The sequence below is a fragment of the Engystomops pustulosus genome, chromosome 4, assembly GCF_040894005.1.
Source record: "Engystomops pustulosus chromosome 4, aEngPut4.maternal, whole genome shotgun sequence".
NCBI classification, from domain to species: Eukaryota; Metazoa; Chordata; class Amphibia; order Anura; family Leptodactylidae; genus Engystomops; species Engystomops pustulosus.
Genome location: NC_092414.1, coordinates 48,441,414 through 48,469,021, shown reverse-complemented (window position 1 = coordinate 48,469,021; position 27,608 = coordinate 48,441,414). Strand labels below are relative to the sequence as shown.

Below are 27,608 nucleotides of genomic sequence, written 5' to 3'. Positions count from 1 at the left end.
TTATTAAAAAATGTTCCTGTGTGAAGATAATTTCTCATAAATGTTGCCATGTTGTCCATTAGAAACAAGATCGCTTCCTCGGCTTCCTTCATTACCACAGGGAGGCTGTAGGACCTGCAATAACTCCCGGACATTTCATAAATAAAAACTTTTTGTTTCTTTGTGCAATCGTATCCAAGGACACAGCCTTGTTTCTAAAGGGACCATATGACTACATTTATGAAAAATTATCTTCACACAGGAACATTTTTCTAAACACCCAATTGAAGAAATGTTTATATATGATAAATGAATTTAAATAAATGTGAATGCCCAGAGGGGAAAACCCCTTTAATGTTATAAGTAGCAACCAATTACTACAATTTCCCAAAGCCACTGTGGGGACAACAGTCACTGTGGGAGAGCATCTAGATTCACATTCAAAATCTCAAGTTGTCTGAAGAAAAAAAGTAAGTCGTCTTACTAAAGAAAAAGAAAATATGTAATTCAGAAAATTTGAAATTCCGCAAATGCAACAATTTAGGGATATTTTAAAGAACAAAACCTTACGTAAATGCCATAATACAATCCCTTCAAATGATTGCAGTCATTTATAAAATAGGAGAACATTATACCTGTGACAGAGGTTGTGGTCTGTTAGGATACTGCTGGCTGGGGGGTGTTAATTCTGAGCCACCTGCCGGAAAAACATTCTGGTAACCAGGTTTCAGTGAAGGATATGCATTCCTTGTTATTTTAGGATTCTGTGGTGGAGTAGGCTGAATTGGTTGAACCATCCCTGTGGTATGGAAAAAAAAAAAGTTCTGAATTAAAAATAAAGCCAAAACATTTATTCGGATTATCATATCACTTAATACCTAGGTTCTTTAATTTTTTCTACTCATCATAAAAAATAAACAAAATGGTTAAGAATAAAAAAAATAGGATTTTAAACATACGCAGATGAGCCTTAGAGGCTATGGGGTCGTGAATTTATTTAATCAACATCCACTCTAGGCTTTCTGCCTCATCCGATCCTTAATTTCTGTTGGCAAATCCTGTGAATGCATGGTAGTATCATCCTTACACAGTTGACTGTCGACATTTCCATCACACCACTAGGGAGATTCTGGGAAAATATGCAAAGTTTTCCAGGATGGAATAAGGAAAGCCACACCTCTTTTAGCTACCTTGTAAGGTAGCTCTTTTGACATCGAGCATGACCTACAAAAGGCCTAATGACACAATGTGGGATTAAACCCAAACCAGTATATCTATTTAAGAAGGAACAGACTCCCAACTGTGGACAGGAATGTTTTGACCTGGTTGGGTCTCCTCAGTACAGCGTAGGCGTTTTCATCAATAGTCTTTTCCAGCTGTAGTAACACATGGAAGACACTGCTTCATTTCAAATCTTCCATGTGTTACTAAAGGCGGTGTAACGCTGTAACAGGGCAATTGTTTTTCCTTACATTTTGTACTTCACATTAGTGGTATATTTTGGTTGAAAAGAGATATATATATTTAAAAAAAATGGAAACAAAAATAAGCAATGTTCGGATTTCTACACTTTATCTCCTCAAACATTTAATTATAGTACAAAAGTTTAATGAGTGACTATGGGCCCTTTAAAAATGCTGGAAATCCACACCAAACCACACAAACTGTTAATCAAACACATTCTAGCGATTTCAAATTTGTTACTAAATTAAGATTTTCCATGTCTCTGGTTTACAATAGACCACTTATTTTTCTCATTTTCAAAAGTTTATCTCATATTCAAATAATTTTAGATGGCATTTTATTTTTTAGAAGGGTTTTAAAAGTTCTAGTTATTAGAAACTCCCCAAAAATCACACCATTTTTAAACCTTCCTCTTGAACACTAACTTTTGCATCTTTTGAGGTGAACACCCTCCAACTTTCTGCCCATTCTCTCTTCGTGTGGCTGTAGCATATAGTCCTCACGGCTCAACCTACTAGCTCCTTGACCACATTGCCTCTCGTCTCCTTCACTTTCTATCCTGTGAGATTCCAACATCCCTATTAACACTCCAATCTCTAATCCTGCCACTCAGCTCTCATCACGTAATACCTCTCTAGATCTTTCACAACTCACTGATTCTCCCTCTCAGAATGAGAAAAACATCCTGGACTTGCTCTTCTCCTCTTTTTCTTCAGTATCTAATTTTTCCGATTTATTCTTTGGTTCAGTACGATCATGTGATAGCAAATGTATATACCGTATATACTCGAGTATAAGCTGACCGGAGTATAAGCGGAGACCCATAATTTTAACACAAAAAACTGGAAAAACCTGTTGACTTGAGTATAAGCCGAGGGTGGGAAATGCATTAGTCACAGCCTCCCAGTATATAGCCTGCCCAGCCCCCAGGGGTATACAGCCTGCCCAGCCCCCAGGGGTATACAGCCTGCCCAGCCCCCTGGGGTATACAGCCTGCCCAGCCCCCTGGGGTATACAGCCTGCCCAGCCCCCTGGGGTATACAGCCTGCCCAGCCCCCTGGGGTATACAGCCTGCCCAGCCCCCTGGGGTATACAGCCTGCCCAGCCCCCTGGGGTATACAGCCTGCCCAGCCTTTTATTTATCCAGAGATATTTAATGCAGGATATAGATGTATTGATGGGCACTTCTAAATCGACTTTATCTATCCCTTGTCCTTCTCATGAAATGTCTAGCATTTCACACTTGTTAGTATTAACTCTAAACTATGTAAAATACCCAAAAAGACCCAAACAAAATGTCCTTTGCAAACAGCGTGGCCCTCAATTGTTGGTTGCCTATATGTATACACTTCCATTCTGGCGAAGTGAGTGTAGGATGGGACAGGGGCTCTATGGCTAGGGTAAACAAAGGGGACAAGGGGCACCACTGATGAGTACCTCTTCATGGCCATAAGGACTCAGAAACAAAACATGGCAGTTAGCATAAAGAGTACTTACAAACAAACAATCTAAATGGCCCTGTAATTAACGCCTGGTCTAGAACACAATCTAACCATCCCCAGCTCACAATGTCGAAGTCCTTAACTCCTGGGGGGAACATTACTGGGGGGGATGTGTGGGGCACTTTTCTTGGTAGAGTGATTACATGTGGCACTAGGACAGGCATCGGTTTGGATCTCATTTGGGTTTTCGGTAATACCCATGTGATCGGTAACGTGCACCTGCTTTTATTTACATGTAAGACAAACGTGAGAACGCAGCCTTTCAGTATTTGGGGGAGATTGTTAGGGGCAGCAGCAGGATAACACCGTCAGGGAACTAAGATGTAGGGAGAACAAGGATGCCTAATTAAGAAGATGGAGGACGGAAGATGGATGTAACAAGTAGAGATTTTTCTTGTGTCTTCTGTAGCTGTATATAACATCAGTAAAGTTGTTATTGGAACAACCACATCTGAGGGGATTATGTACAGGAGGAGGCATAACATCATATCTGGAACATCATATCTTGTGCAGAATGATGCCCTTTCTTTTCCTCAATCTCTATCGTGGACCTGGCCAGGTTAATTAGATGCTCCGGATCCTCCACTGGGAATAATGGCCTTCCAGTATCATCTTCATCTGACCCTAAATCAGAATCTCCATCAGAATTCGGATTTAAATCATATTTTTAATTCTTGTAAATATATGAAATTATAAAATCTATACAAATTTGGTATCCCTGTGATCATACCGACCCAAAGAATAAAGTAGACATGACTACGCAAACGCAAATGTGTTTTTTAAACAATTTCAGTGCATTTGGATTTTTTGCCCACTTCCCAGTACATGGCATGGAATATTAAATACCATCACTATAAAGTACAATTCGTTACGCAGAAAGTTTGGCACCAAGTTTGACGGGGATATACCCCTTTACAAAACATCTGTGTAGACAAGTCACTTGAATATTTCAAGGGACAAGCTGAAGTTCCGTCATTACCTGCCCAGCAAGAGGGTAAGGTACAGAATCAAAATGTACAAGCTGTGCACGAGTTCCACAGGGTACACCCACAGGCCATGGGTTCATGAGGGAAAAGACTTAAGAAATGGCCCGCAGTTCAAGGAGTTAGTGGGAATCTTGTGTGGGATCTGGTTCACTTACTGCTGGATAAGGGTTACCACCTGTATTTGGATAACTTTATACCAGCATTCCACTTTTCCAATTCCTCAGTTCCAGATGTATTGTAGCATGCGCTACTGTACACCCTTGATCCCTTATTAGGCAGCCACTTATCAAAGCACTTTGCAATCAAACATGTTAGTCAAATATAAGGACAAGAGAGATGTGCTCATGGGGACCCCAGCACTTTCACCCTTGTACGGTGTACCACCACAGTACAATAAATACATGGGTGGAGTCGATCCCGGGAGTTTTCTCTGCAAAGATGCCACAATTCTGGCATAGGGATATAAACAGGTGCTCCGACTTTCCTAGTACCTCTGTAAGCTTTGGTGCCTGCAGGCAGAGTACTGCTATTGCAGAACTACCCGCTGTCTTACCACTTCTGTGGTTCCAATCACCACCTTCCCCTTTCCTCGTGTGCAGCCCCTGTTGAGCTCCAAACACCATATCGGCTACAGCCACATTGGTAACGTTGCTACATCAGCATGTCATCACCTCAGCCCATCACCTCAGGTAAAAAGGTCATTAGGCAATTGAGGGGTCTATCCCTCCAATGTACTTCTTATACTGTTATGCAGAGGAGTTTTGAATTTGTGACATTTCTTCCATGGACAAGAACAGGGGTGCACACATTAGCATGGAAAGTGGTTAGAATATCCTTTTTGTCTTATTTTATTAGCAAAAAATCCACATTGCAAAGCTGAATTCACTGGCTCTGTATGTTAATCAGTTCATTTGCAATGCCTTTTTTGGTTCTCCTGGTGCAGCAGGCCACAGGTTCTTTTTGGTCCAGAGCTTAAAACGGGCACACTATTTCACACCTTAATTCATAGGGTTGTCATACAAGACATCAGTTGACCAATATGACCTAATGCCTCACTCACACGGCCATTGGGGGACGTATGTACGGCCGATGTATTTACTTTGGAAATATGTCCCCCATAAGCCGGCAATGGGCGCACAGTGCAGTATGGAGTGATACGGTGCCGCACACGTGGGCATCGTACAGTTCCATAGCCGGGAGAAAGATGGCACCTAGGAATACAGCTCTGTGCCCCATGTTACTCTAAGGAGAGGGGCGGGGTGAGCAGCGCTTATCGCCTCCTCCTCTTCCTGGCGCCGACGTGGGCCCGCCGTGCTACGGTGCGTTAGTTCGTTGTCCATTTCTAATTTCTCTCTTCATGCAATTTCTCTAATTATCGTCTTGTAGTTGCCAACAGCTAAAAATTGTATAACTGAAGAAATATAATACCAGAAAAAATATGGTAGTGCAGCACCCCCTTTGTCTCTTGGTCTATATAATTGTTTAATTTTAATCCGAACCCTCTTTCTGCCCCATATTAAGTCATTGAGTAGCGTTTCTATAATTTTTAAATATTTTCCATCTATCCAAATAGGACTGGCGGAAATTACATATTGCAATTGTGGCAATATTATCATTTTAATCAATGCTATCCTATCCGATTGCGATATGGGTAATCTGATCCATATTTTAATCTTTTTTCTAATTTTTTGTATCAAAGGAACCAGATTTTGCTCCAGAAATGAATTGGTCCTTTTCACGATCATAAGACCCAAATATTGGAAGTATTGATTCTGCATTAGTAACTTCAGATCTCCAGTGGCACCTAATTCCATATTATTGAGAAGTAACAATATTTATTTATCCCAGTTTACTGCCATTCCTGAGAATTCACAGAATTTCTTTATTTTATCAATAACTACAGGTAAAGTTTTTTCAGTTTGACTCAAACAAAACAGCAGATCGTTTGCATAGAGAAGTATTTTATGCCCCTCTCGTATTTTATCCCTATTTTCTTATCTCGTCTGCATATAATTGCCAGGGGTTCAATAGCTAGTGCAAACAATAGAGGGAACACCCCTGTCTAGTTCCTCTATTTATCTTAAACATCCCAGTTAGAGATGGGCGAATCGATTCTAACGATTCTAACTTCGATTAGAATTTCAGGAAAAATTTGATTCGTCACAAAGCTGAAGTTTATGGTGATTTGTGGGAACAAAGTTTTTCTTTTTCCTTTATTACTAAAATGGGAGCGAGTACAACGTGTTACATGGGGCAGCGAACTCTGGGAAGGGGAAAGGAACACCCTCGATCACATGCAGACCTGTAAGACTATCAGCGACCGGCAGGCTTATGTGATGTCACACAGACTATAAAAAGAGGCAACCATTTTCAAATCTCGCCACTTCACACTGCACGTACTGCCTGTAGCCTCCAGCTGCTTCTACTGTACTGTGCTGTAGTGATTTTGGCTCCAAAGGTGTCCGTTTTGGGGGATCTGTATACCCCAAATAGTAGTTCTTTCTTGTTGCTGAAGTGAATAGGAAGAAATCAGTGTAAAATCCCCATACTTTCTGTAATGATTGCTGCTCCAATCCCAGGATGTCCATTTTGGGGGATCTGTATACCCCAAATAGCAGTACTTATTTGTTGCTGAAGTGAATAGGAAGAAATCAGTGTGAAATCCACATACTTTCTGTAGTGATTTCTGCTCCAATCCCAGGGTGTCCATTTGGGGGATCTGTATAACGCAAATTCCAATACTAATTGTTGCTAAAGTTCAGAGCAAGATTTAGGTGTCAAATCCACATACTTTATTGAGTGATTTTCACTCCAATTACAGGGTGTGCGTTATGGGGGTATCTCTAGAATGCAAATTCCAATACTTTGTTGTAGCTAAAGTTGAGAGCAACAGATAAGTGTCAAATCCACATAGTTGAATAACCACTATGAAAGACAGAAAGGTGGCAGGTGGAGCAGGCAGAAGTCGCAGCACAGTAAGGGGATGTCGCAGCAGGGGTGACTCTGTGAGGCCAGAAATGCCGTTGTCATGTAGCGGCAGTGTGTTGATAAACAACCAAATAGTTGTTGAGTGGTTGGCTAGGTCACCCAATTCCTCAAATTTAACAATTGAAAACCCCAGCCAAGAGTCCGTGGGTTAGTCAGATACAACAATTAGTTGGCATAGCCCAGGAGCAGGTCAGTGGCCCTCACCTGTCCTTAACCAGACTCTGTCCTGTTTATTTCCCTCAGCCAGAGAGATACTAGGTGTTCTGGGCTCAGTGCCACTATTCAGCGAGGACAAAGTGTTTGAGGTCAGCAGCTGTTTGACAGTGAAGAGGTGGGGCAGACTTCCGCTGCCATTTCAGTCAGTCAAGGCTCCAGCACCTCTGCCAAAGGGAGTCGTTTGTCTTTGACATCTCCCGGTCCAGATGCTCCTGCTCCTCACTACGCATGGCGCCAGCAGTCGTTGAAGGAGATGATTAAAAAGAGACAACTGTATACGTCCAGCCATCCTATGGTGCAGAATCTGATCATGCTCTTGTCCAAGCTGTTGGTACTGCAGTCCCTCACTTTCCAAGTCGTGGACTCTGAACCCTTCTTTTTTTAAAAGTATTTATTTTTGCAAATTTTTTGGAAACATTTTTTTTTAACAAATACAATAAACAAACTAAAGAACAAGATTGTCTGTTACATACTTTCTTCCCCACAATACAGAATAAATGAATAACATTCGTGGTAACGAACAGGATCTTATTGCGTTCCAATATTAACTAAGGGATATATCGCGAAAAATGACAGCAGGATACTGTAGCCAGACGTCTTGTTACGACAAAAATAACTATTGAGACATAGACAATCAGTCACACACACACACATACCATCACGCTCAGTCTCCTTCATCATGGAGAGGAGTATATACCACACGTGATTATAAGGCAGTATGGGGAGTCGCGCACCATCTGGACCAGATGCGATCAAACTTCTGGGGACACTTCCTGTTGGCATACAGGGACCGGTAGTGGGGAATGACACTGTTAATAAGTAGTATCCATCTTTTTAATGGAGGGGGCTCCTGGTCCTTCCAGGTCATCACCACCACTTTTCGGGCGTAGTATAGGACGAACCTAAAGAAAATTTTATCATAGTGGCCATTGATAACTTCATTTATGATGCCGAGGAGACACACAGAGGGAGACAGTAAACGTGGGAAATCAAAGTGTAGATTTAGGAACTCCAGCACTTCGGACCAGAAGACATGAACCTTAGGGCAGGACCAGACACAATGCAGGAAGGATCCGACATCAGCCTGACAGCGAAAGCAAAGGTCATTGGGCATTGCTCCCATGCGGAATAATCTAGCAGGGGTGAAATATACACGATGGAGGAATTTAGATTGGATCAGGAAGTCCCTCGCGCTCACTACAGATGTGAAGTAGGACAGTTCGACCTCCCTCCAGTCATCATCTGACAGGTCAGGGATATCCTGTCTCCAGCGTTCACAGGCTCTATCAAACGGTCTGGACTTTTGCTCTTGTAGGAGAGCATAGCACTGAGTGAGTGGCTTAGGGAGGTCCGGGGTACTCATCAGAGTCTCTAGTTTGGAGAATTTCACTGCCAGGCTGAAGGAGCCGAATTGGGCTTTGAATGCATGTCGCAGTTGCGTGTAATGGAAGCTGGCCATATTGGGTACAGTATGTCTCTCCCTTATCTCGTTAAAGCTGAGTAATTCTGCATCCGGGGATAAGAGCTGGCCTACAAATTTCACCCCCACTGCCCCCCACATTGTCCAGCCCGGGAGGGAGAGGAAGTGAGAAAGCCACGGATTGAGCCACAATGGAGTCCTAGGCGAGAGAGGGGGAGAGCTGCCTGTTTCTACCAGGGATTGTGCCCTACGCCAGCACACCGCTACCGTACGTAGGGGAAGTGGGGTATCAGATGGGGACTTATACCTGTACAGCAGGTTTGTAAGGGCCTCGTAGGAACCTACCAGGGCACCAGCCAGTGCAGTAGCTGCATTACCCATGTCTATATCTATCCACCACTGGGCATATACTAGCTGGGAAGCCAGGTAATAAAGATACATATCCGGGGCAGCCAGTCCACCCCTAGACTTGGGAGCCTGAAGCAGCGCTAAACTGAATCGCGGGGCACCACTCTGCCAGTAGAAGGACCTGAGAATGCCGTCTAAGCGTTTAAACAAGCTCTTAGGAAGCAGTATAGCACAGGCATGGAAGAGGTATAGAAATTTGGGGAGGAAGATCATTTTGAATATGTTAATACGCCCGTACAAAGACAAGGGGAGAGTGGACCAGGCTTTTAAGCGCGATTCCGTTGCAGCTATCAGGGGTGTGATGTTTAACTCCGTATATGCCTGGACCTTGCGTGATACCTGGATTCCCAAATATTTAAAGGTGGACACCACCTGGACTGGGACGGGGAGGGAGTGTACCCCCATCTCTGATAAGGGGAAGAGGGCCGATTTGTCCCAGTTAACCCGGAGACCTGAGAACCCCCCATAACGTTCTATCAGGGACAGAAGGGATTCCAGAGAGGGGCCCACATCCCCCAAGGTATACAAGTGTATCATCAGCATAGAGAGATACCTTTTCAATAATAGAACCTCTAGTAATGCCCTTAATGCTATCGGAGTGACGGATCGCCACAGCAAGGGGCTCAATGGCAAGTGCAAAGAGAAGGGGAGATAGCGGGCAACCCTGCCTAGTGCCCCTGGCCATAGGGAGAGTAGGTGAGATATTAAGATTGGTCCTTACCCTAGCCTTAGGGTCGTTATACAGTAACCTAACAAGTGCTGTGAAGCGAGGGCCAATACCCAGCCTGGGCAAGAGGGTCCACAAATAGGGCCACTCCACAGAATCAAATGCCTTACAATTGTCTAAGGATAATATAAACCCAGGGTCTGAGGACTTCTCTGCCACTGCAATGTTCAGGTGTAGTCTTTGTATATTTATGTCAGTTCCCCTCCCAGGCATAAAGCCTGTCTGATCCGGGTGAACCAAGGATAATATTACTTTATTAAGCCTTGTTGCCAGAATTTTTGCTAGTATTTTAACATCTGAGTTTAGGAGGGAAATTGGACGGTACGAGTCAGGAAGCAGAGGGTCCTTACCAGGCTTGGGAATAACTACAATAAGGGCCTCTCGCATGGAGTCGGGAAGGGAACCGCTATCAAGCGCATCGGAGTATAGGCTAAGGAGAAGGGGAACCAGGGTCTCACAGTTATCCCTATACCACTCACCTCCCAGCCCATCAAGTCCAGGTGTCTTACCGGGGGGCAACGATTGGATGGCCAGTTCCACCTCCTCCGCCGAGAGCGGGGCATCAAGCTCCGATGACTGTGCCGGTGTGAGCCTCCAAAGTGGAAGACTGTCAAGGAATCTGGAAATCTCGACGGAAGAGGCGGACAATCTGGAGCTGTAAAGAGAAGAGTAGAATTCGTGAAAAACCATGTTTATGGCCCGGGGTTCTGTGATCAAGGCTCCGCTACTGTCAAGGATAGAGGGAACGGAAGCACAGGGGCGTTCAGCCCGCGAGAGATATGCAAGCAGCTTCCCATTTTTTTCTCAGAATTCAAAAATGGACGCTTCCCTGGCCAGCAGGCGCTTGCTGGTGCGCTCCTTCACTACAGCTAAATGGTTCCTCTGCGCCTGAGCCCAAGTCTTTTTATTCCCGGGAGTAGGTTTCTCTAGGTAATCCTTTTCTGCGGTCACCAGTGCAGCCGTCAGCCTCTCCTCCTGCGCACTTAATGACTTCCTATGGCCAGCTACCCCCGACATGAATGCCCCCCGCACCGAGGACTTGTACGAGTCCCAGACTAGAAGAGGATCAGGATGGGTTGAGTGTACATCCCAGAACTCGCTGTGTGCTGCCCTAACAGTACTCTGGACCGCTGGGGATAGGAGCCAGGCCGGGTGCAGGCGCTATAAGCGGGAGTCGCTGGGGGGGCCTATAAGGAGACTGATGAGCAGGGCAGAGTGGTCTGACGCACTGCGCGGGCAATAGGATACTTGATCAACGTGTTGCAGCATGTCAGGGGAGACAAAGGCCAGATCAATCCGAGAGAAGCTCTTATGAACAGAGGAATAGAATGAATATTCTCTCTCTTGAGGGTGTTTACTACGCCAGACATCGGCGAGGTCTAGAGAAGTGAGCCACTCATTCAGACGGACCGAGCCCGTGTCTAGGCCGCTTGTGCGATCCAGGGAGGGATTAGGGACTGCATTGAAGTCACCAATGCAGAGGATCGGACTCGGAGGCATAGAAGCAAGTTTACTGGAGATTAAGTGCAGCACAGCTGGGTCAAAGGGAGGTGGGACATAGACCGACACGATAGTGAAAGTAAATCCCCACAGGGCACAATGTAAGACTACGTACCGGCCTAAGTGATCCGGCGCAACCTGTAAGACCTCTATAGGAAGTGCTTTGGATATGAGTACGGATACTCCCCTGGCGTAAACAGAGTAGGAGGAATGATAACCTCTGGCCACCCAGGCCCGCTTCAGAGAGAGGACCTTCTGACCCGTAAGGTGTGTCTCTTGGATACATGCAATGTGAGGGGCTTGACGCTTAATGACATCTAACATCAGGGCCCTCTTGAATTTGGAGTTAAGTCCCCTCACATTCCAACTCATTACCTTAATTGAAGACATCTTAGCGGAAGGGAAAGGGGTGTGGGGAAGGAGACGTGAGCAACCAAGCATTCATCCTTTCATACCACAGAGACATAGACAGACAGACAACAGTGAGCATAACAAATATAACAGAACTAAACTAACAATCCCAAGAATACAAACCCCCTGTCTAACACCCTAACAGCAGTAGTGTAGACCTATACCCACTAACAGTCAAAGAGTAGAACAGTGAACCCTAACTCAAGACAAACCTACACCATTTGTCCCGGGACCCCCAACCCTCAGAGTATATAAAAATAGGAGGTATTTAGGCAGCCATGTTTAAAGAGAGCAAAGGAGGGGATAGGGGAAGAGTAATATGTAGAGGGGAACGGTAAGAGGATAGGGGAGGGGGGGGGGGGAGTAGGCGCAAAGAAGGGGAAGGGGAGGGGAAAGAGAAGTAAGTGCCATGTGTGGCGCACAGGCCAAATTGACCAAGAGAGATAGCACATCAGTTATGGGGTACAATATACGAGGCGTGCGCCCCAATGTAAAGCAATATTATAAAATTAGAGCAGTGATTTAGGACCCCTGAGCATCAATTCAGGACTAAGTCCAGCATTGTCATAGCTCATCAGATAAAAGGATATGCGAGTCCAGTCACTCAGGAGGTGCGGGCCTTCCAGCAGGAGCCCGAGGGGCTGCATCAGCCCAGTGAAGTGCTTCGGTTGGGCAGGTGAAGAATCGAGTCTTCTGGCCGTCCACAATTCGGAGCTTGGAAGGGTACATCATGGAGTATTTATACCCCTTGTCACGGAGACGGGCACGGACCTCGGTGAATTGTGCGCGTTGTTTCCTGACCGATGCAGAGAAATCAGGGTAGAAGGACACTCTGCTGTTAGCATAGAGAATTTCTCCCTTGGTACGGACAGCCCTGAGGATAGAGTCCCTGTCCCTAAAGTGCAGCAGCCGGGCCAGGAAGGGTCTTGGATTGCCCCCTGGAGGGCCAGGGCAGGATGGCACACGATGGGCCCTTTCCACTGTGAAGAACGGGGAGAAGGTATCTGCAGGAAGCATATTTTTAAGCCAATTTTCAAAAAAGGATACAGGGTCAGACCCTTCCACTTTTTCGGGGAGGCCGACCACTCTGACGTTGTTCCGTCGCAGGCGGTTTTCGAGGTCCTCAGCTCTGTCGATGGATGCAGACATTTGGCGCTGAAGCTCTCTGATCTGTGTTGGCATGGGCCTCTGGACGTCCTCCACCTCAGATATTCTGCGTTCAGTTTCAGTAATTCGCTCTTTAGCTTTGTGGACATCGTGTCTTAAAAGAACAAAGTCCTGTCGCAGCTCATCCACCTTGGTGACAAGTTTGGATTGGCATCCGTTAATGGCCGCCAGCACCTCTGCAAATTTGCGATCCAACTCTGTGGCCGCGTCAGACGGATCAACACCCTCTTCATAGCTTACAAGCTGTGGCGGGCTCTGAGAGCCTTCAAAGAGGGAGGGAGAGGAGTTTGGGGACCCCTGAGGAGAGCAGGGCTGTGTGCGGGAGAATATCCCCAACTTTTTGGCAGCGTTCGACTGTATCTGTGCAAGAACAGCTTGGGATGTGGAGCAATCCTGCGCGTCCAGGGGTTCCAGGGACTGGAATGGCGGCTCAGTATGTCCAGAGGCGGGGGGGGGGGGTTTCCCTCACCGCACCGCTATGTAGCCGCGATGTCGGGCGGCTATGGTCCCGCCGCCGTGCGGGGCACATGAGAGGCTGGAGGAGCTGGAGCGCGGGGGGACCGCACGGAGCCGGAGACCTCCGCGATACCGCCACCGGAGTGCGAGGGCCGGTACCCGCGGCAGCGGGGAACAGGCTGGAGGGGGTACAGGTGGAGGATGGCTGCCTGGGAAGGGTGATAGGGTGCCGGGAGCTCCGCGGCGCACGTCCTCCTAGCTTCTGAGAACTAATGGCTTGTGACAAACCGAGGTGGAGAGTACCACTCTGTGGGCTCCTGCTGCTGCTGACGCCACCTCCACACATCATTTTGCCACTCTGTGGGCTCCTGCTGCTACTGACGCCACCTACACACTATATCATTGTGGCACTCTGTGGGCGCCTGCTGCTGCTGACACAACCGCCAAAATATATCATTGTGCCCTTCTGTGGGCTCCTGCTGCTGCTGACCTCATGCAGCTGCTGCTGGTGCCACCATTGCAGTTCTTTTTTTGGCAAAGACCTGATATTTTCAGGAAAACTAATGTATTATGCATGTGGCCTCTCTAAACTTCAAATTCAAATGGAAAATATCAACTGCAAATTAATTTCAAACTTAGTCATTGTGCCACAATGGGGCCTCCTCTGCTGTGGGCTCCTGCTGCTGCCACCTCCAAACTCTATCATTACGCCACTCTTTGTTTTTCCCTGTTGCTGCCAACATGTTGCTGCCACCTGTGGGCTCCTGCTGCTGCCGACACCTCCACGCTCATTGTCATTGAGCCACTCTGTGGCCTACCATGTTTCCGCCACCTCCATAATTTGTCATTGTGCCACTCTGTGCTGCTGCCAACTGACCGTTGTCTCACTGGAACACCCTGTGATTTTCATAATGCTGTTTTCACCTTCCATCGCTCTATGACATTGCCAGTATGTTTAGTTCCCCCCTTCATTTCATCTGCCAGAAGGAATGAAAAGCCTCAGGATTGATAGCCAAAAGCAGGAGTAGATACAGAACACAGAGGACAAGCAAATATCCCATTTACTGGTCATTTCTGTTTTGTATCCACTCCTGTTTGTTTTGGCTTAGCAATACTGATGATGGCTTATTGACCAATTGAAAGCAGACACTGACAGAAGAAATGAAGGGGAAAATGATCAGTGATGTCAATGCAGGGGTTAATATATATTTCATACCACTGTCATTACATAAAGCCATGTCTAATCTAAATAATTCTAGAACTACTGTAACAGGAAAAAGCTTTTTTTCCCCTCAATATCTGTGTCACCAAATGTCTATTAACCCGATCTTTGTACATAATTTTTTAAGTGGCGATTCTCCATTATTATTTTTTTACCTGATATATTTATCATATCCCGCTTCACATTCATAACAGTTATAATCCCCACATGATATATTTGGACATTCTGGCTTATTTTCTATGAATTGTAATTAACAAATCATTATCTCACTGCTATAGGGAGGTGGGATATATACAAATGATAACACGCATCTTACCCCTACTAGGACACAATCCATAAATGAATATCTACACATGTCTCGAATATTTTTAAATTAATTCTATTGTGTACTAATACACTCAACCCCCGTGACATGGAGGTAAAAGTTTTACAGGGAAAAGCAGCACATATTTAATTTCAGCTTTCCTCAATCTTCACATCCATAAAGGTCTTCATTCTCATTGTCGTATATCTAGAGAAGTCCGGGAAACACATTTTTGAATTATCATATACTACCTCGATATTAGCTCGCATTTCCTGTAGTATACTGTCTCTATCTTAAGCGCAAAGTAGTTTGACCAAACATGTCTTGGCGAGTACACTGGTGGTAAAGAATTCAAAGATACGTGATGAGATTGCTCCATGCAGAAATTTTTGGAGAGGTTTATCTGCTCGAATCTGCTACCCAATCCACGATTCCACAAACTTTGTTGCATTTTGCACGTCAACTCCTTCGGGTAGCCCCACAATACGGATTTTTGATCTGCGCAATCTGTCTTCTAGGTCGCTTATCTTTTCATTTAAATCTTTGGGTTCTTTTCTTAAAGGTTTGATTTCGGTTTGACACACTGCATTTCTTGTATTATAGATGCGACTTTTGCATGATTTTCTTTCATCCGATCTCTTATTTTACGGACAACTTCCCTAAAGAGTGTTATGTCCCCTGAGGTACTATCAAATTTACTGGCTAACTCTTGAATAGCTGTATTGCAAGTTTTAACCCCTTAAGGACGCAGCCATTTTGAAGCTTAAGGCTAAAGCCCATTTTTTGAATTCTGACTTGCGTTGCTTTATATTGTTATAACTTTTGAACACTTTTACTTATCAAAGTGATTCTGAGATTGTTTTTCCCCACATGTTGTACTTTATTTTAGTGGTAAATGTTGGATAATAAGTTTTGAAAAATTTGCCATTTTTGAAATTATTGCGTTTTCAGACAGATAAATTTACCACCTAAATAAATTGATGAATAACATTTCCCATGAGTCTACTTTACATTTTCATGGTTTTTTTTTACATTTTCAATTTTTGAAATGTCTGGATAATTTATTTTGAGGTCACAAATACAAATTGAATATCGCTTTTCCAGATTTACAGAATTGACCATTTTGGGGATAAATACAGTTTTGAATGAAATTTTACATATTTAGCATCAAAACCCCCTAAAGAATCAACCCATTTTCAAATCTGCACCCCTCAAACTATCAGAAACAGCTTTTAGGAAGATTGTTACCGCTTGAGATCTTCATAGTAAATTAATCAAAATGAAGGTGAAATTTAGAATGGTCATATTTTGACAGATAGATGTTTATTTAGCCCTAAAATGTACACATTTCCAAAAGATAAAAAGAATAAACCCACCATACAATTTGTTCTACAATTTCTCCCGAGTACAGAGAACCCCCACATGTGTCCGTTACTTATTTTATGGGCACACAGCGAGGCACAGAAGGTAAGGAGCACCCTGCAGCTGCCAGGATTTTAGTTTCCTCATTGGCCCCTCCGACCCCGGGTGTTACACTGGGGTGCCGGCTCTCAGTCCGGCACCCCGATGCCGGTTCGGCAGAGCGGGAAGGGGTTAATGGTCTCTTGTTTGTCAACATGTATCTCCATTTTGTTCACCGTCCACTATCTATTCCTCATTTTCTAGAGCTGTATAATGCTGCCCCCCTCTCTCATAAGGCTCTGTTTAGACACGCTTTTGCCATCTCCACTGCTTTTCTGGTTACTTTTTGTACGCATGTGAGGGGAGTTCCATAACTTATCTATCCTGCCCTCAATCTTACTCCCCATCTTCTTATTTTCTTTGGCAGGTGAGCCTTCCATAAATTTTCTTTTATCCTAAAGGGCACAAAAAATTATAATATGGTCCTAGTTAACTAGTTAACTAGTACTTTAAGGTGAGCAATAAACAAGAAAGAAAGGCTTTTTTTAAAATCAACAATAGAATTTATTAAAGGGCATTTAGAGATACAATGCACATGGTAGAAACAGCACATAAACAGTGGTCTCGCAGGATTCAGCATAAAAGGGAAAGATACAGAGAACAGCTTACAGTATGCACACTCGGTTCACAACCATGTTGGGTAGCCAAATAGAAAATAAAGATAGAGCACGTAGAAACGTCCAGCATGTTTATAAGCATACATGTGAAGAGTGTACCATACAAGAATGGGGTAAATAGAATTTAGAACATGCCCTTGTAAAATAACAAACAACTGCACCATATTTCCATCCCAGGGCCGACTCTTATGGTGTAAATAAAGGAGGGCGAGAAAGACCCATATAAGTCAGAAAGAGTGTGGCTAGGATGGAATTTGGGGAATTGCAGTAGAGTGGGAGTCAAGTCATTTGTCCCAGATGGCATGGAACCTCCTATCCTTCCTCCTGTAATTAAATAAAAACTTAAGTGCGAAAGTAATATTCACTGCCTTGACCCAGTCGTGTAGAGATGTGCAGCCATCCAAAATCTAGCTACTCTCTTCCTAGCATTTCGGTAGAGAAAGAACAATTCAGGATCCACTTGAAGGAGACAGATCTTAGGGTCATCAGGGACAGCCACTTTATGGAAATGATCAGAGAACTCTGTCTGCACAGAAAAACTCAGATCCCGAGCGTTTAACCCCTTACACGCCACGGTCAAGCATGACCGCGACGTGTAAGCGTGTTCCGCATGGATCCATTCATTCTATACTCGGCCGTGCGCCCGTACAGAAGTTTACCACCACATATGGGGTATCAGTAAACTCGGGAGGAATTGGGCATCAAACATTGCAGTGCGTTTCATCATTTAATTTATTCTGAAACTGTCAGTTTGGCCTAAATGAATTTATTTTCCAAAAAAAATTCCATAGTTTCTAAATCGCAGGTCCATATTGTTTTAACCCATGTGAAACACTTAAAGGGTTAATGGACTTAATAGAAGTTGTTTTACATACGTTGAGGGTTGAAGTTTCTATAGTGGGGTAATTTATGTGGTTTTACTATTATTTAGGCCTTTCAAAGTCACTTGAAAGCTGGGTTGTCCCTCAAAATGTGAGTTTTGGCAATTTTGAGAAAAATCTCACCTAATGTTCTGCGCCTCATAACATCCTAGAAAAATGAGAGGATGCATAAAATATCATCTCAACATAAAGCAGACATTCCGTAAATGTTAATTATCAAGTTTTTTGGGTAGTTTTACTTCCTGTCTGGAAAGCAGAACATTTCAAACTTGGAAAATGAAGAATTTTTACAAACTTTTGCCAAATTTTCACTTTTTTTCAGAACGAATTGCAAAACTTATCACTTAAATTTTATAACTAACATGAAGTACAATGTATCACGAGAAAACATTCTCAAAATCACCTGGATATGTTAAAGCGTTCCGAAGTTATAACCAATTATCGTGAGACATGTCAAATTTGAAAAATCAAATCTGGTCATTGAGCTGAAAACTAGTGTCGGTGATAAGGGGTTAATAACTGTTGAGAATGCCTCTGACATACACTCTGTTGCCTTTAAGTTGCCCTCCACTCTGGAGAAAATGTCTTTAAGTTATAACCTCCCCCTGGCTGCATAAGCTCCACACTTGAGGGCATGATGGGGATGACGTTGCTAGCCCACATTATATGTTTGATGCTGATATTTACTGCCTGTTAGTTCGTAAGCTTCGCTTATGCTTTTCTACGCTTCACTTGGAATATAGGGGCTTGTGATCCTTACATTTGCAACCTCCTTTTATTCCTCCCTCTCTTTTCTCATTGTCTTTTCGTTACTCTACTTTTCGTACTTACGATCAAGCTTTCCTCTCCTATATCTCAACGCTCTAGGGAAGAATTCATACATAAAATACAATCTTACATAACAGAATCCAGACTGCCGACCTTGACAGACGAAGAGGTAGAGGCCATTGAGACCCCCATATCGGGATTGGAATTTCAGAATGCTTTGCAGGCAACACAGACCGGCAAGGCCCCTGGCCCAGACAGCTTCTCGTTACCGTATTACAAAAAATTAGCAAAATTGCTTGAGCCCCATTAGAAAAGAGCTTTCAACTGTGTAGCTACAGGTTGCCCTCTCCCAAGTGAAGCTCTAAACGCCACAATTACTATAATAGATAAACCAGGGAAAGAATCGACTCCGTGTTCTAGCTATCAACCAATTTCCTTGTTAAACCAGGACTTTTCACTCAGACCAGACCGGTTTTATACTCGGGAGGGGCCAGGGACAACACTACCAAGGTAATTGGTCCTTCAGGACTGAAGTACTTTGCCGTTTCGGCCTGCGGAGCCGTATGCTTACTAGTGTGTTGTCCCTGTACTCCTTAAGCTTCGGCTTCGATTCGTGTGAATGGCGTTTTATCAGACAGCTTTAATATTCAAAACGGCACACGGCAGGGATGCCCGCTCTCCCCTTTATTATTCGTTCTGTCATGGAACCCATGACCGGTTCCATGAACAAGATTCAGTTTGCCCCCAGTAGTATACAGCCAGCCCAGCCTGCCCCCAGTAGTATACAGCCTGCCCCCAGTAATATACAGCCACCCCAGCCTGCCCCCAGTAGTATACAGCCTGCCCCCAGTAATATACAGCCACCCCAGCCTGCCCCCAGTAGTATACAGCCACCCCAGCCTGCCCCCAGTAGTATACAGCCACCCCAGCCTGCCCCCAGTAGTATACAGCCACCCCAGCCTGCCCACAGTAGTATACAGCCACCCCAGCAGTATACAGTCACCTCAGCCTGCCCCACGTAGTATATAAAAAAACGTATATACTCACCCTCCGGTGGCCCCAATGCGCAGCGCTGCTCCCCCGATGTCAGCGCGGCTCGTCTTCGGGCTTCCGCGTCCATCTTCTTTCTTCTGTAACATCGTGTTGGGCGCCTCCACCATCCTCTCCCGGTCGGCAGGGGCATAGTATGACGCGCAGCTGCGGACGTCATACTATGCGCTGCCCGGGAGAAAAACATGGCGGCGCCCAGCATGTTGTTACAGAAGAAAGAAGACAGGCGCGGAAAGCCAGAAGAGGACCCGCACGGGGGAGCCGTGCTGCGCATCGGGGCCACCGGAGGGCGAGTATATAAGTTTATTAAATTATTTTTTAAGTACACTGATATTTATTTGTGTATTGACTTGTGTATAAGCCGAGGGGACGTTTTTCAGCACATTTTTTTTTCTGAAAAACTCGGTTTATACACGAGTATATACAGTATTTTATGCAACCCTTTGGTTTTTCCTTTTTGTCTTTCATATCAATGACCTTAGATGGCCAGGGGGACCAGGAAGATGACCTGCAAAAAGGTAATTTAGTTATATTGGAAAGAACTTTTGGATATTTCTAAAAGAAATGCTAAAAATTTGGAACAGTGTCGTACTTCATAAATCAAGGATGAAAGCACAAGCCTGGTAGAAATGGAGCAATAACAGGAATCTCTGTGCTGACCATTTTTACCACAGATTTGCAACTTTTTCAGTGGGTTACTCCATGTTGTTGTTAGGAGAACGTGACTAATAAAATGCCTTTTGGGTTAACCTTTTGACATCCTCATGCTCGTGTCCGGATGTCCAAATAGGGGGCCGTCTATGACCTTCTCCCTTGTTAGTGTTTTTTTTTTTAATGAACTAAAGAAAATAAAAGGAATTGTGAAAGATATAAAATGGCATAATTGCTTAAATCTCATCACCATGTACTTATTGTACTTGCTCATCAGACTTTTAACTTGCTCATCTGCTGATAACCCCCAACCGCCAACCCCCCCACCGACACTGTTGCTGCAGAATGGATTGTACTCAATAAACATAAGTCTGGACGTTCTCGGAGAATAATCTTTACCCCACGAGACAAGATATTGCATAGAGACCCAGACGGAGTAATAATGACAGAAATTCCTTTTCTATTAATTGAACAGTTATTGCCTTCTCACCAAGCTGCTTGCCTATAGTCCTGAAGCCCATCCCAGCCTTTTGCAGTTCAACAATTTTGTTCCTAGTATGTTTAGACGGCTGTATTGGCGATGGTGGAGAAGTTGAAGCGTTAATAAGTGTGTGGACAGGTGTCTTTTATGCAGGTAACAAGTTCAAATTGGTACAATTATTATGAATAATGAGCACATAGTAGGAGGAGCTTATTAAAGAAATTAACAGGTCTGAGATCCAGGATAATGGAGAGCGTCAGAACTCCTACAAGTTAATGCTCTCTAATAATTACTATTATCTACTTAGGAATTAAAGACAGGAATGAAAGACACATACCCATGAATCCACCGCCTTCTATTGTGTCGTAGCTATTCTGAACAGATTCACCACCTGAAAAAAAATGGCTTCATTTTATGAACAAATAAGAGGATTAAGCTCTGTGAAAGTCATATTTTATTTTAGCCTAATTCATCACCTACCACAAGCATTCAAGATTAAATTGAAGCAGAAAAATAATATAACATCCTAATTAGTCTTTAACAGCCATGACCATCTTTAACCTGCAAATGCTGAGGAAGCAAACCCGTACATTGCCAGTAGCATAATGTCCTGCAAGGTTGCTCATTTGTCATCTTCTGCACACAGCTTTTATGGTCAAAGCATAAAAACATATGCAGCTCGCCATGGGTGGACTGGCCATTTGTTCCACTGGGACTATGATCATGGGGCCGCTAGGTTGATGATAATTCTGAGCAGCGTACAGAAATAAAAAGAGTACATAGAGTATACAGAAACAAAAACCATGCCCTTTTAGCTACCTTTAAAAGGCACCTCCCATGACATCAAGCATGACTTTCAGGAAGCCTAATGACTTACTAGTTTGCAAAGGTCGCATTAACGCCTCACCAAGCGTCATAGACACACGATGGGACACCATTACTCCCAAAAATAATTGGCAAGCGTAAAAGTACGCTTGGCAATTATCCCCTGTAACCCGCAGGCTGAGCTGTCCGGCGCACACTCCAACCCTGCAAGGGAGGGAGATATTATTAGCAAGATAGCAGTGCACCAGACTGCTCAGCAGGACAAGTGATGCAGTGTCTGCAACACCAATAATATGTCTCCTTTCCCATGGCTGATGTTAAGCAGTGTGTAAGGGGCTTTGTTATTGGCTGCCCTATTACCATGCGGGCTATAGAGGGTGACTGAGCGTTGGCTTTTTGCAGGGGCCAGATGTCAGCGGACACAGAACTGGTTCCTGCCTCTGGGTCAGCGGGTGTGGCTCCTCGGTAAGTGCATACAGCCCCTCCATAGAGAAGTACATTCTGTGACTAGTGTGCTATGGCTGCAAGCACTGCTTGATCGCTGGTCACTTCCTCTGGACTGTAGCCAGCTGCCCTTCTTCTCTATACACAGCCAGAGCTGCAGAAAGGTCACAGGTGCACTGATGCCCTCCACGTCTGTCAGTCTCTGTCCACTCTTTCTGTAGCTTCTTCCTCTGTCTACAGCCCTCATCTAACCCCTTCACATGCCCAGCCTGGAAGTAAAGGAGCCCTGGCAGCTGTGCAGGCATCTGCTTAGAAGACTTCATATTATTCTGTGGTATATACATTTTGGAGTGCACCCTGGAATATATGTTTTTATTTGTCCACATTTACTAAAAGCAGCGCAAACTGCACTATGTGCACTTTGCTTGTGTTGCGTGCAGAGTGTGCCAGATTCCGGAATCTTGGCGCTCTTCATGAATCTGGCGCTCCCTGCACTGTCTCAAGAGAGTGCACTACCTTTTTTGTTGCATCTTTTAACATGGGGCATACAACACATTTCTGTAAAACTTTGAATGATAAATTTGGCGCACGGTCCGACTGAGCACCGGAACAACCCTCTTCAGTGCAGACATTTGTGTCGCACAAAGAATAGTGCTGGCACGACACAAAAGAGTGTGTGGCAAGGACACTTTATAAATACATGTGCAAGTAGTACCAGTATCAAATGTGTATCTGACCCCCCTTAGCACACACAGCAACATTACAAGTTACTGGCAGAAATATAGGGACTTAAAATAAAAAGAAAAAGGTTAGTGACCACGAGATCACAATGAAGTGCACAAAATGAGAATATCATTAACCAAGACCATAGCAGCAAAGGGGGTCACATTTGTGAGTACCAATACAGTAGAGTATCATATCTGACCTCTAGTCCAGTTCTCGAGAAAATGGAACTACATTTTATACTAGGTATGAGCTTTATCAACACAAAAAAAAATATTGACCAAAAGGCAAGATAGGGGTCATTCTAGAGGGCCCACACTATGCAATGTGGTTACTGTAGTGTCTTGAACTGACTGGCAAGTATGTAAATAAAACAATGAGCAGAAGGTCTATTAATCGAAGAGAAACTTAAACTGTAAAGGTTTTTCCACAAATAAATGGCATAGGGCAGCACGGTGGCTATAGGGCAGCAAGGTGGCTGAGTGGGTAGCACTTCTGCCTTGCAGTGCTAGTGTCCTGGGTTCTAATCCCACCCAAGTGAACATCTGCAAAGAGTTTGTATGTTCTCTCTGTGTTTGCATGGGTTTCCCCCCACACTCCAAAACATACTGTTATGTTGTTTAGATTGTGACAGGGACCAAGGTGCCATGTTTTATGCAGTGCTGATGCAGCGTAATATGTAAGCACTATATCAGTAAAGAATTATTATTATTATTTGGGATGTAGAGCAACTTTGCCACCTACAAAAAAACAGCTTCTTTGAGATCCCTCTTAGTTTACCACAGTGCTACAATAGCTGCTTCCTCTCCCTCTGCTGATAAGCCCTGGCTTATGGGAGGGGAGGAGCTTCTGCTCCCTGCTCACAGGGGAAGAGGTCATGTGACAGTGTACGAAGCAGTGCTCGATGTGTCCAAGACAGTGGATACCGATGGCTCCTGCACAGAATAGTGAGGTACAAGATCTAACCTGTTCCCTTATCAGTTCCTTCATCCTAGTTTGTGATTCTACAGAACTTTCTCTGTCTTTCTCTGCACCTCATGCTGCTACTTTCCCACACCTTGTCATCAGCAGTATCAGCACTGTGCAAATAAGGTATTAACCCTTAGTGCTCACACAGCACAGAATACACATTTCATGTACTAATGATATCTACCACTTATTACATGTACCCTACTCCTCCATGTGATGGAAGGTGCAAGGCTAGTCACTATATGCATCCTGTATGTCAAATGTGCAGTGTTTAGTGGATTTACTTATGGGAATAAATGGATTTAATGCTAAATTACTTTTAGAGGGAACACAAAGTATCATGGGATCTATGGGCAAGCTAAAGGGCCTCAGCTTGAGGGCATAGACTGACAGATATCAGTCTCCGCCCACTTCACCTCAGATTAGAAAGATTTTTGTCACTTTCAGAACAGAAAATGCTATAACTTTGAAAATTAAAGGGCAAGCAACACAAAGTAGGCATTGTTTTGTTTGTTTTCAAAAGGGGGAATCCCGTAATATTTGGGAAATTACTATAAAGTTTACAGTTATGGTTTAAATTCCCGAATTTAATATGAGATGGTGTCTCCTTGGTCATTGAGCACCTCTTCGACATTGAAGCAGCACGACAGCACGCAGGGCGTAGGGACACTCCACAGCAAGCCAAAAGGGGATGTCCACAGCAGGACCTGCTGCCGTTGTGCCAAACTATCACGTGAAAGGGTAGCTCCGATGTCTTTTATACAATGAAGCGAGGGGTTGCAGTAGTCGCCTCCTGTTGAGGGTATGGGCGGAGAAATCTATATAGATGCATAGATTACGATCCATCCACTCGCACCATATCTTTGCATTATTTTGTGGACAAAGAAATCGGCACAGAACATCTCTGGGGGTGGCCGAGTCACAAGTAAATATGTGCCACATATTTCCCCAGAACATGCGCCACAAAATCTCCATCACACTAACACCAACAGGGACAGACTCAGTGCTTTACTACACATGTGCCAAACATCCCCTCCACGCAGGAGCAAAGGGGCACATTTACTTACCCGGTCTGCGGTGTTCGGCGAAAGTGCATTGTCCAGCAATAATGCACTATGCTTGGATTCACTTAAATCATGCACCAGATAAGTCCCATTGAGTCTAATACGGGACACATGCCATCTGACATAACATCCTCTGATCAGGAGACACTTAGCCCCTTACCAATCACAGACTTACACGTCATTAAGGGAGGGACTACTTCCCATACATGGATCCCTCCAGCATTACACATGTAACGTCACTCAAGAGCATGGATATGCTGATCCACTACCTTTTTAAGAACTTCTACTGATACATAACATCTATTGAAATCATAGAGGCTGGTTGGGCACCTGTTGCTGATGTTAAATTACTGAAGTTATATCCTTTACTCTGTATCAATTAGATATTATGATACTATGAGTAATCCAGGGATAAAATGTGACTCTGCCACGATGGAGAATTGTTTTGATCTGAACCCTGCAGGGACCTTTTTTTTACTGTGAGAGAAAAATAGAAACTGCATGATGTTTAACCAGTATTTAAGACATGTGAACCTATCTATTATGTATATATTCTAAATATTTTTTCCGTACCTTACAGTGTTTGAGACTAACATAGGTCAAAACATTACACTTTGTAAGCCAGGATTTATTTTTCATACGGTGTTAGACATTCTAGAGACACAGCACATAAAAGGTCTACCTGATTCACACTCTGCTCTTAGATGTTCAGGAGAACCGCAGCAGACAGAATAGAGTAAAGTGTTTAATGTGTGATCTGGATTGCCTCATCTCGTGCTCCAGAACACCAACATGTTCATCCATTAACACAGTCATAATTTCTACGTTTACGAGTAGCCACCGCATCCAATTCCTCATGTTCATAGTTCAGGTCATATCTGTTGGGAAGGGCTGCATTGAGCTCTCTAGGGAGCGGAAACTTGCTTTGGATAGCAGAAGCCCCTAGACCTGGCGAGGACGAGAAGATGCACTGGAGAAAAATTGGAGTCCAAACACCCTTAGAAGCAAGGCTGGAGCTTATGGCATGTGCAGATGTCCCTGCTACCTCAGTCTTCCTGTGTATCCTGCATGTTTGCTTTATGTTTACACATCCTCCATTCTTTAGTGCAGTGGTGGTGAACCTATGGCACGGGTGCCAGAGGTGGCACTCAGAGTGCTCTCTGTGGGCACTCAAGCTACCACCCTAACATAGAGTTTACCAGACAGGACTCAAAGAATCTAATTGCAGTCCCAGGCAAGTCCAGATTTACTAATCTCAGTGCTATTTTAACCCTTGAATTGCCAAGGCCATATCTCATTTATGAGAGCCAAAAATGTGGATCCCTGGCACCTGGAATCTCTTGGCTGCTTGGGACTGAAGGAAAAGCGTGTAGGTGTGGAGACGACCGGATAATCTTTGAAGGTCCTCCTGTTGGCCCCATGACTGTACAACCGTGGGGCCTGTACAGCAGGACCCTTGAGAGAAGCTACAGCGATAGTTTGATGTAACTGAAAAGAGGAGGGCAAATTCAGTGTCCTCAGGTGGCTGGTATGATTGAAAGGGAAAAAAAAAAAATTACAGCTTATATTGGCACTTTGTGATAAATGAGTGTATTTTGGTTGTAGTCTGGGCACTCAGTCTCTAAAAGATTCGCCATCACTGCTTTAGTGTGTCAGATAGGATTCTGGGTCTCCCTGAAACTGTGTAGCTACACCCTTGAGGGAAGGATATAATATCCATGATCACAGTTGCTATAGGAAAAGTTATAGCATCTGCTCAACTTGTACAGACAGATACCACCAATATGCAATCCTATAAAGATAAATATCGGAAAGGGGTTTAAAAAAAAAACAAAAAAAAACAAAAAAAAAACATATGTATTTCCAAATGCAATTTAAACGCCAATTGTGAATTCAACCTTAGAGATGATCTGTAGTAACCTCACCTGGCCACTATAAAGTGATAGACCTGTCTAACTCTGTCCCATTCTGCATTTATCCACCAATGAGAACAGATACTAAATAAAGATAATTCCTTTATTTATATAGCGCACACAGATTACACAGTGCGACACAGAGCTTGGTAAATCAGTCCCCATCTACATGGGGCTCACAATCTAATTAACCTATCAATATGATTATGGAGTGTGGGAGGAAACCAGAAAAACTCAGATAGAACACATAATTTCTTTGCAGTCGTTGACCTGAATGGGACTTGAACCCAGGACCCCAGCGCTGCAAGGCTCTGCTGCTAACCACTGAGCAACTGTGCTGTCCATATATGATATTGGACTCCCATTAATCTAATCAGTTTTGACCATGTAAAACTGTTGATGGGTTCGATAGAACCCTGGTCAGCTATGTAGCCACAAGTTTCTTTGTGTTAGGCCTCTTTCACACTAACATTTTTTTTGGTTATATGCTATGTGTACCGTTTTAGTATAGGTAGAATACAACTAGGTGCATTTCAATGGGCAATATGTCCTTCCATTTAAATGGAGGTATTGCCCAGTGTACTGTATGAATGTGTTTGGCTGGTATGAATCTGTTTTTCTTGAAGTGTAAGCAGCTGTAAACTGATTAAAACCAGCCAAATGCATGGTAAACACACACAATGCATTCAAAAACTGTCCAAGAATGAACTGTGTGACTGCACCCTTAGCAATATTGCATGGCTGAATCCCAAGTGTATATAAAGTGTACCTGCACTAACTAAAGAAATAACATGTGTTTATTTAGATGCAATAGCATGGTCTTCAGGTGTTGTGCTACGACACATCATTAAAAGCACCCAGTTTGTTCAAGTCTAATTATATCTAATTATAGCCCCCATATACAGTTTCAGCAGTGTAATTTTCATCTCCAGAGAAGTGTCCTTCCCGGGAGAAAATCGGGTAATTTAGTACATGAAAAATACAGCTTAGAGAAACCTTATGTAAATAAAG

At 43.9% G+C, this 27,608-nt stretch overlaps 1 protein-coding gene across 2 annotated transcripts in view; it reads right to left on the bottom strand.

Moving 5' to 3' along the window:
* The window catches only part of SEC24A (SEC24 homolog A, COPII coat complex component), a 160,189-nt gene that overhangs the window by 92,314 nt on the left and 40,267 nt on the right, over nucleotides 1-27,608 (bottom strand). Inside the window, exons 3-4 of one of the 2 annotated variants that reach the window (XM_072145854.1) lie at nucleotides 20,997-21,050; nucleotides 615-778 (exon numbers count right to left, since the gene is read on the bottom strand). In XM_072145854.1, coding sequence (XP_072001955.1) covers nucleotides 615-778; nucleotides 20,997-21,050 — 218 coding nt within the window. The remainder of the gene's footprint in view (nucleotides 1-614; nucleotides 779-20,996; nucleotides 21,051-27,608) is intronic. The other variant, XM_072145856.1, reaches the window with a different exon arrangement.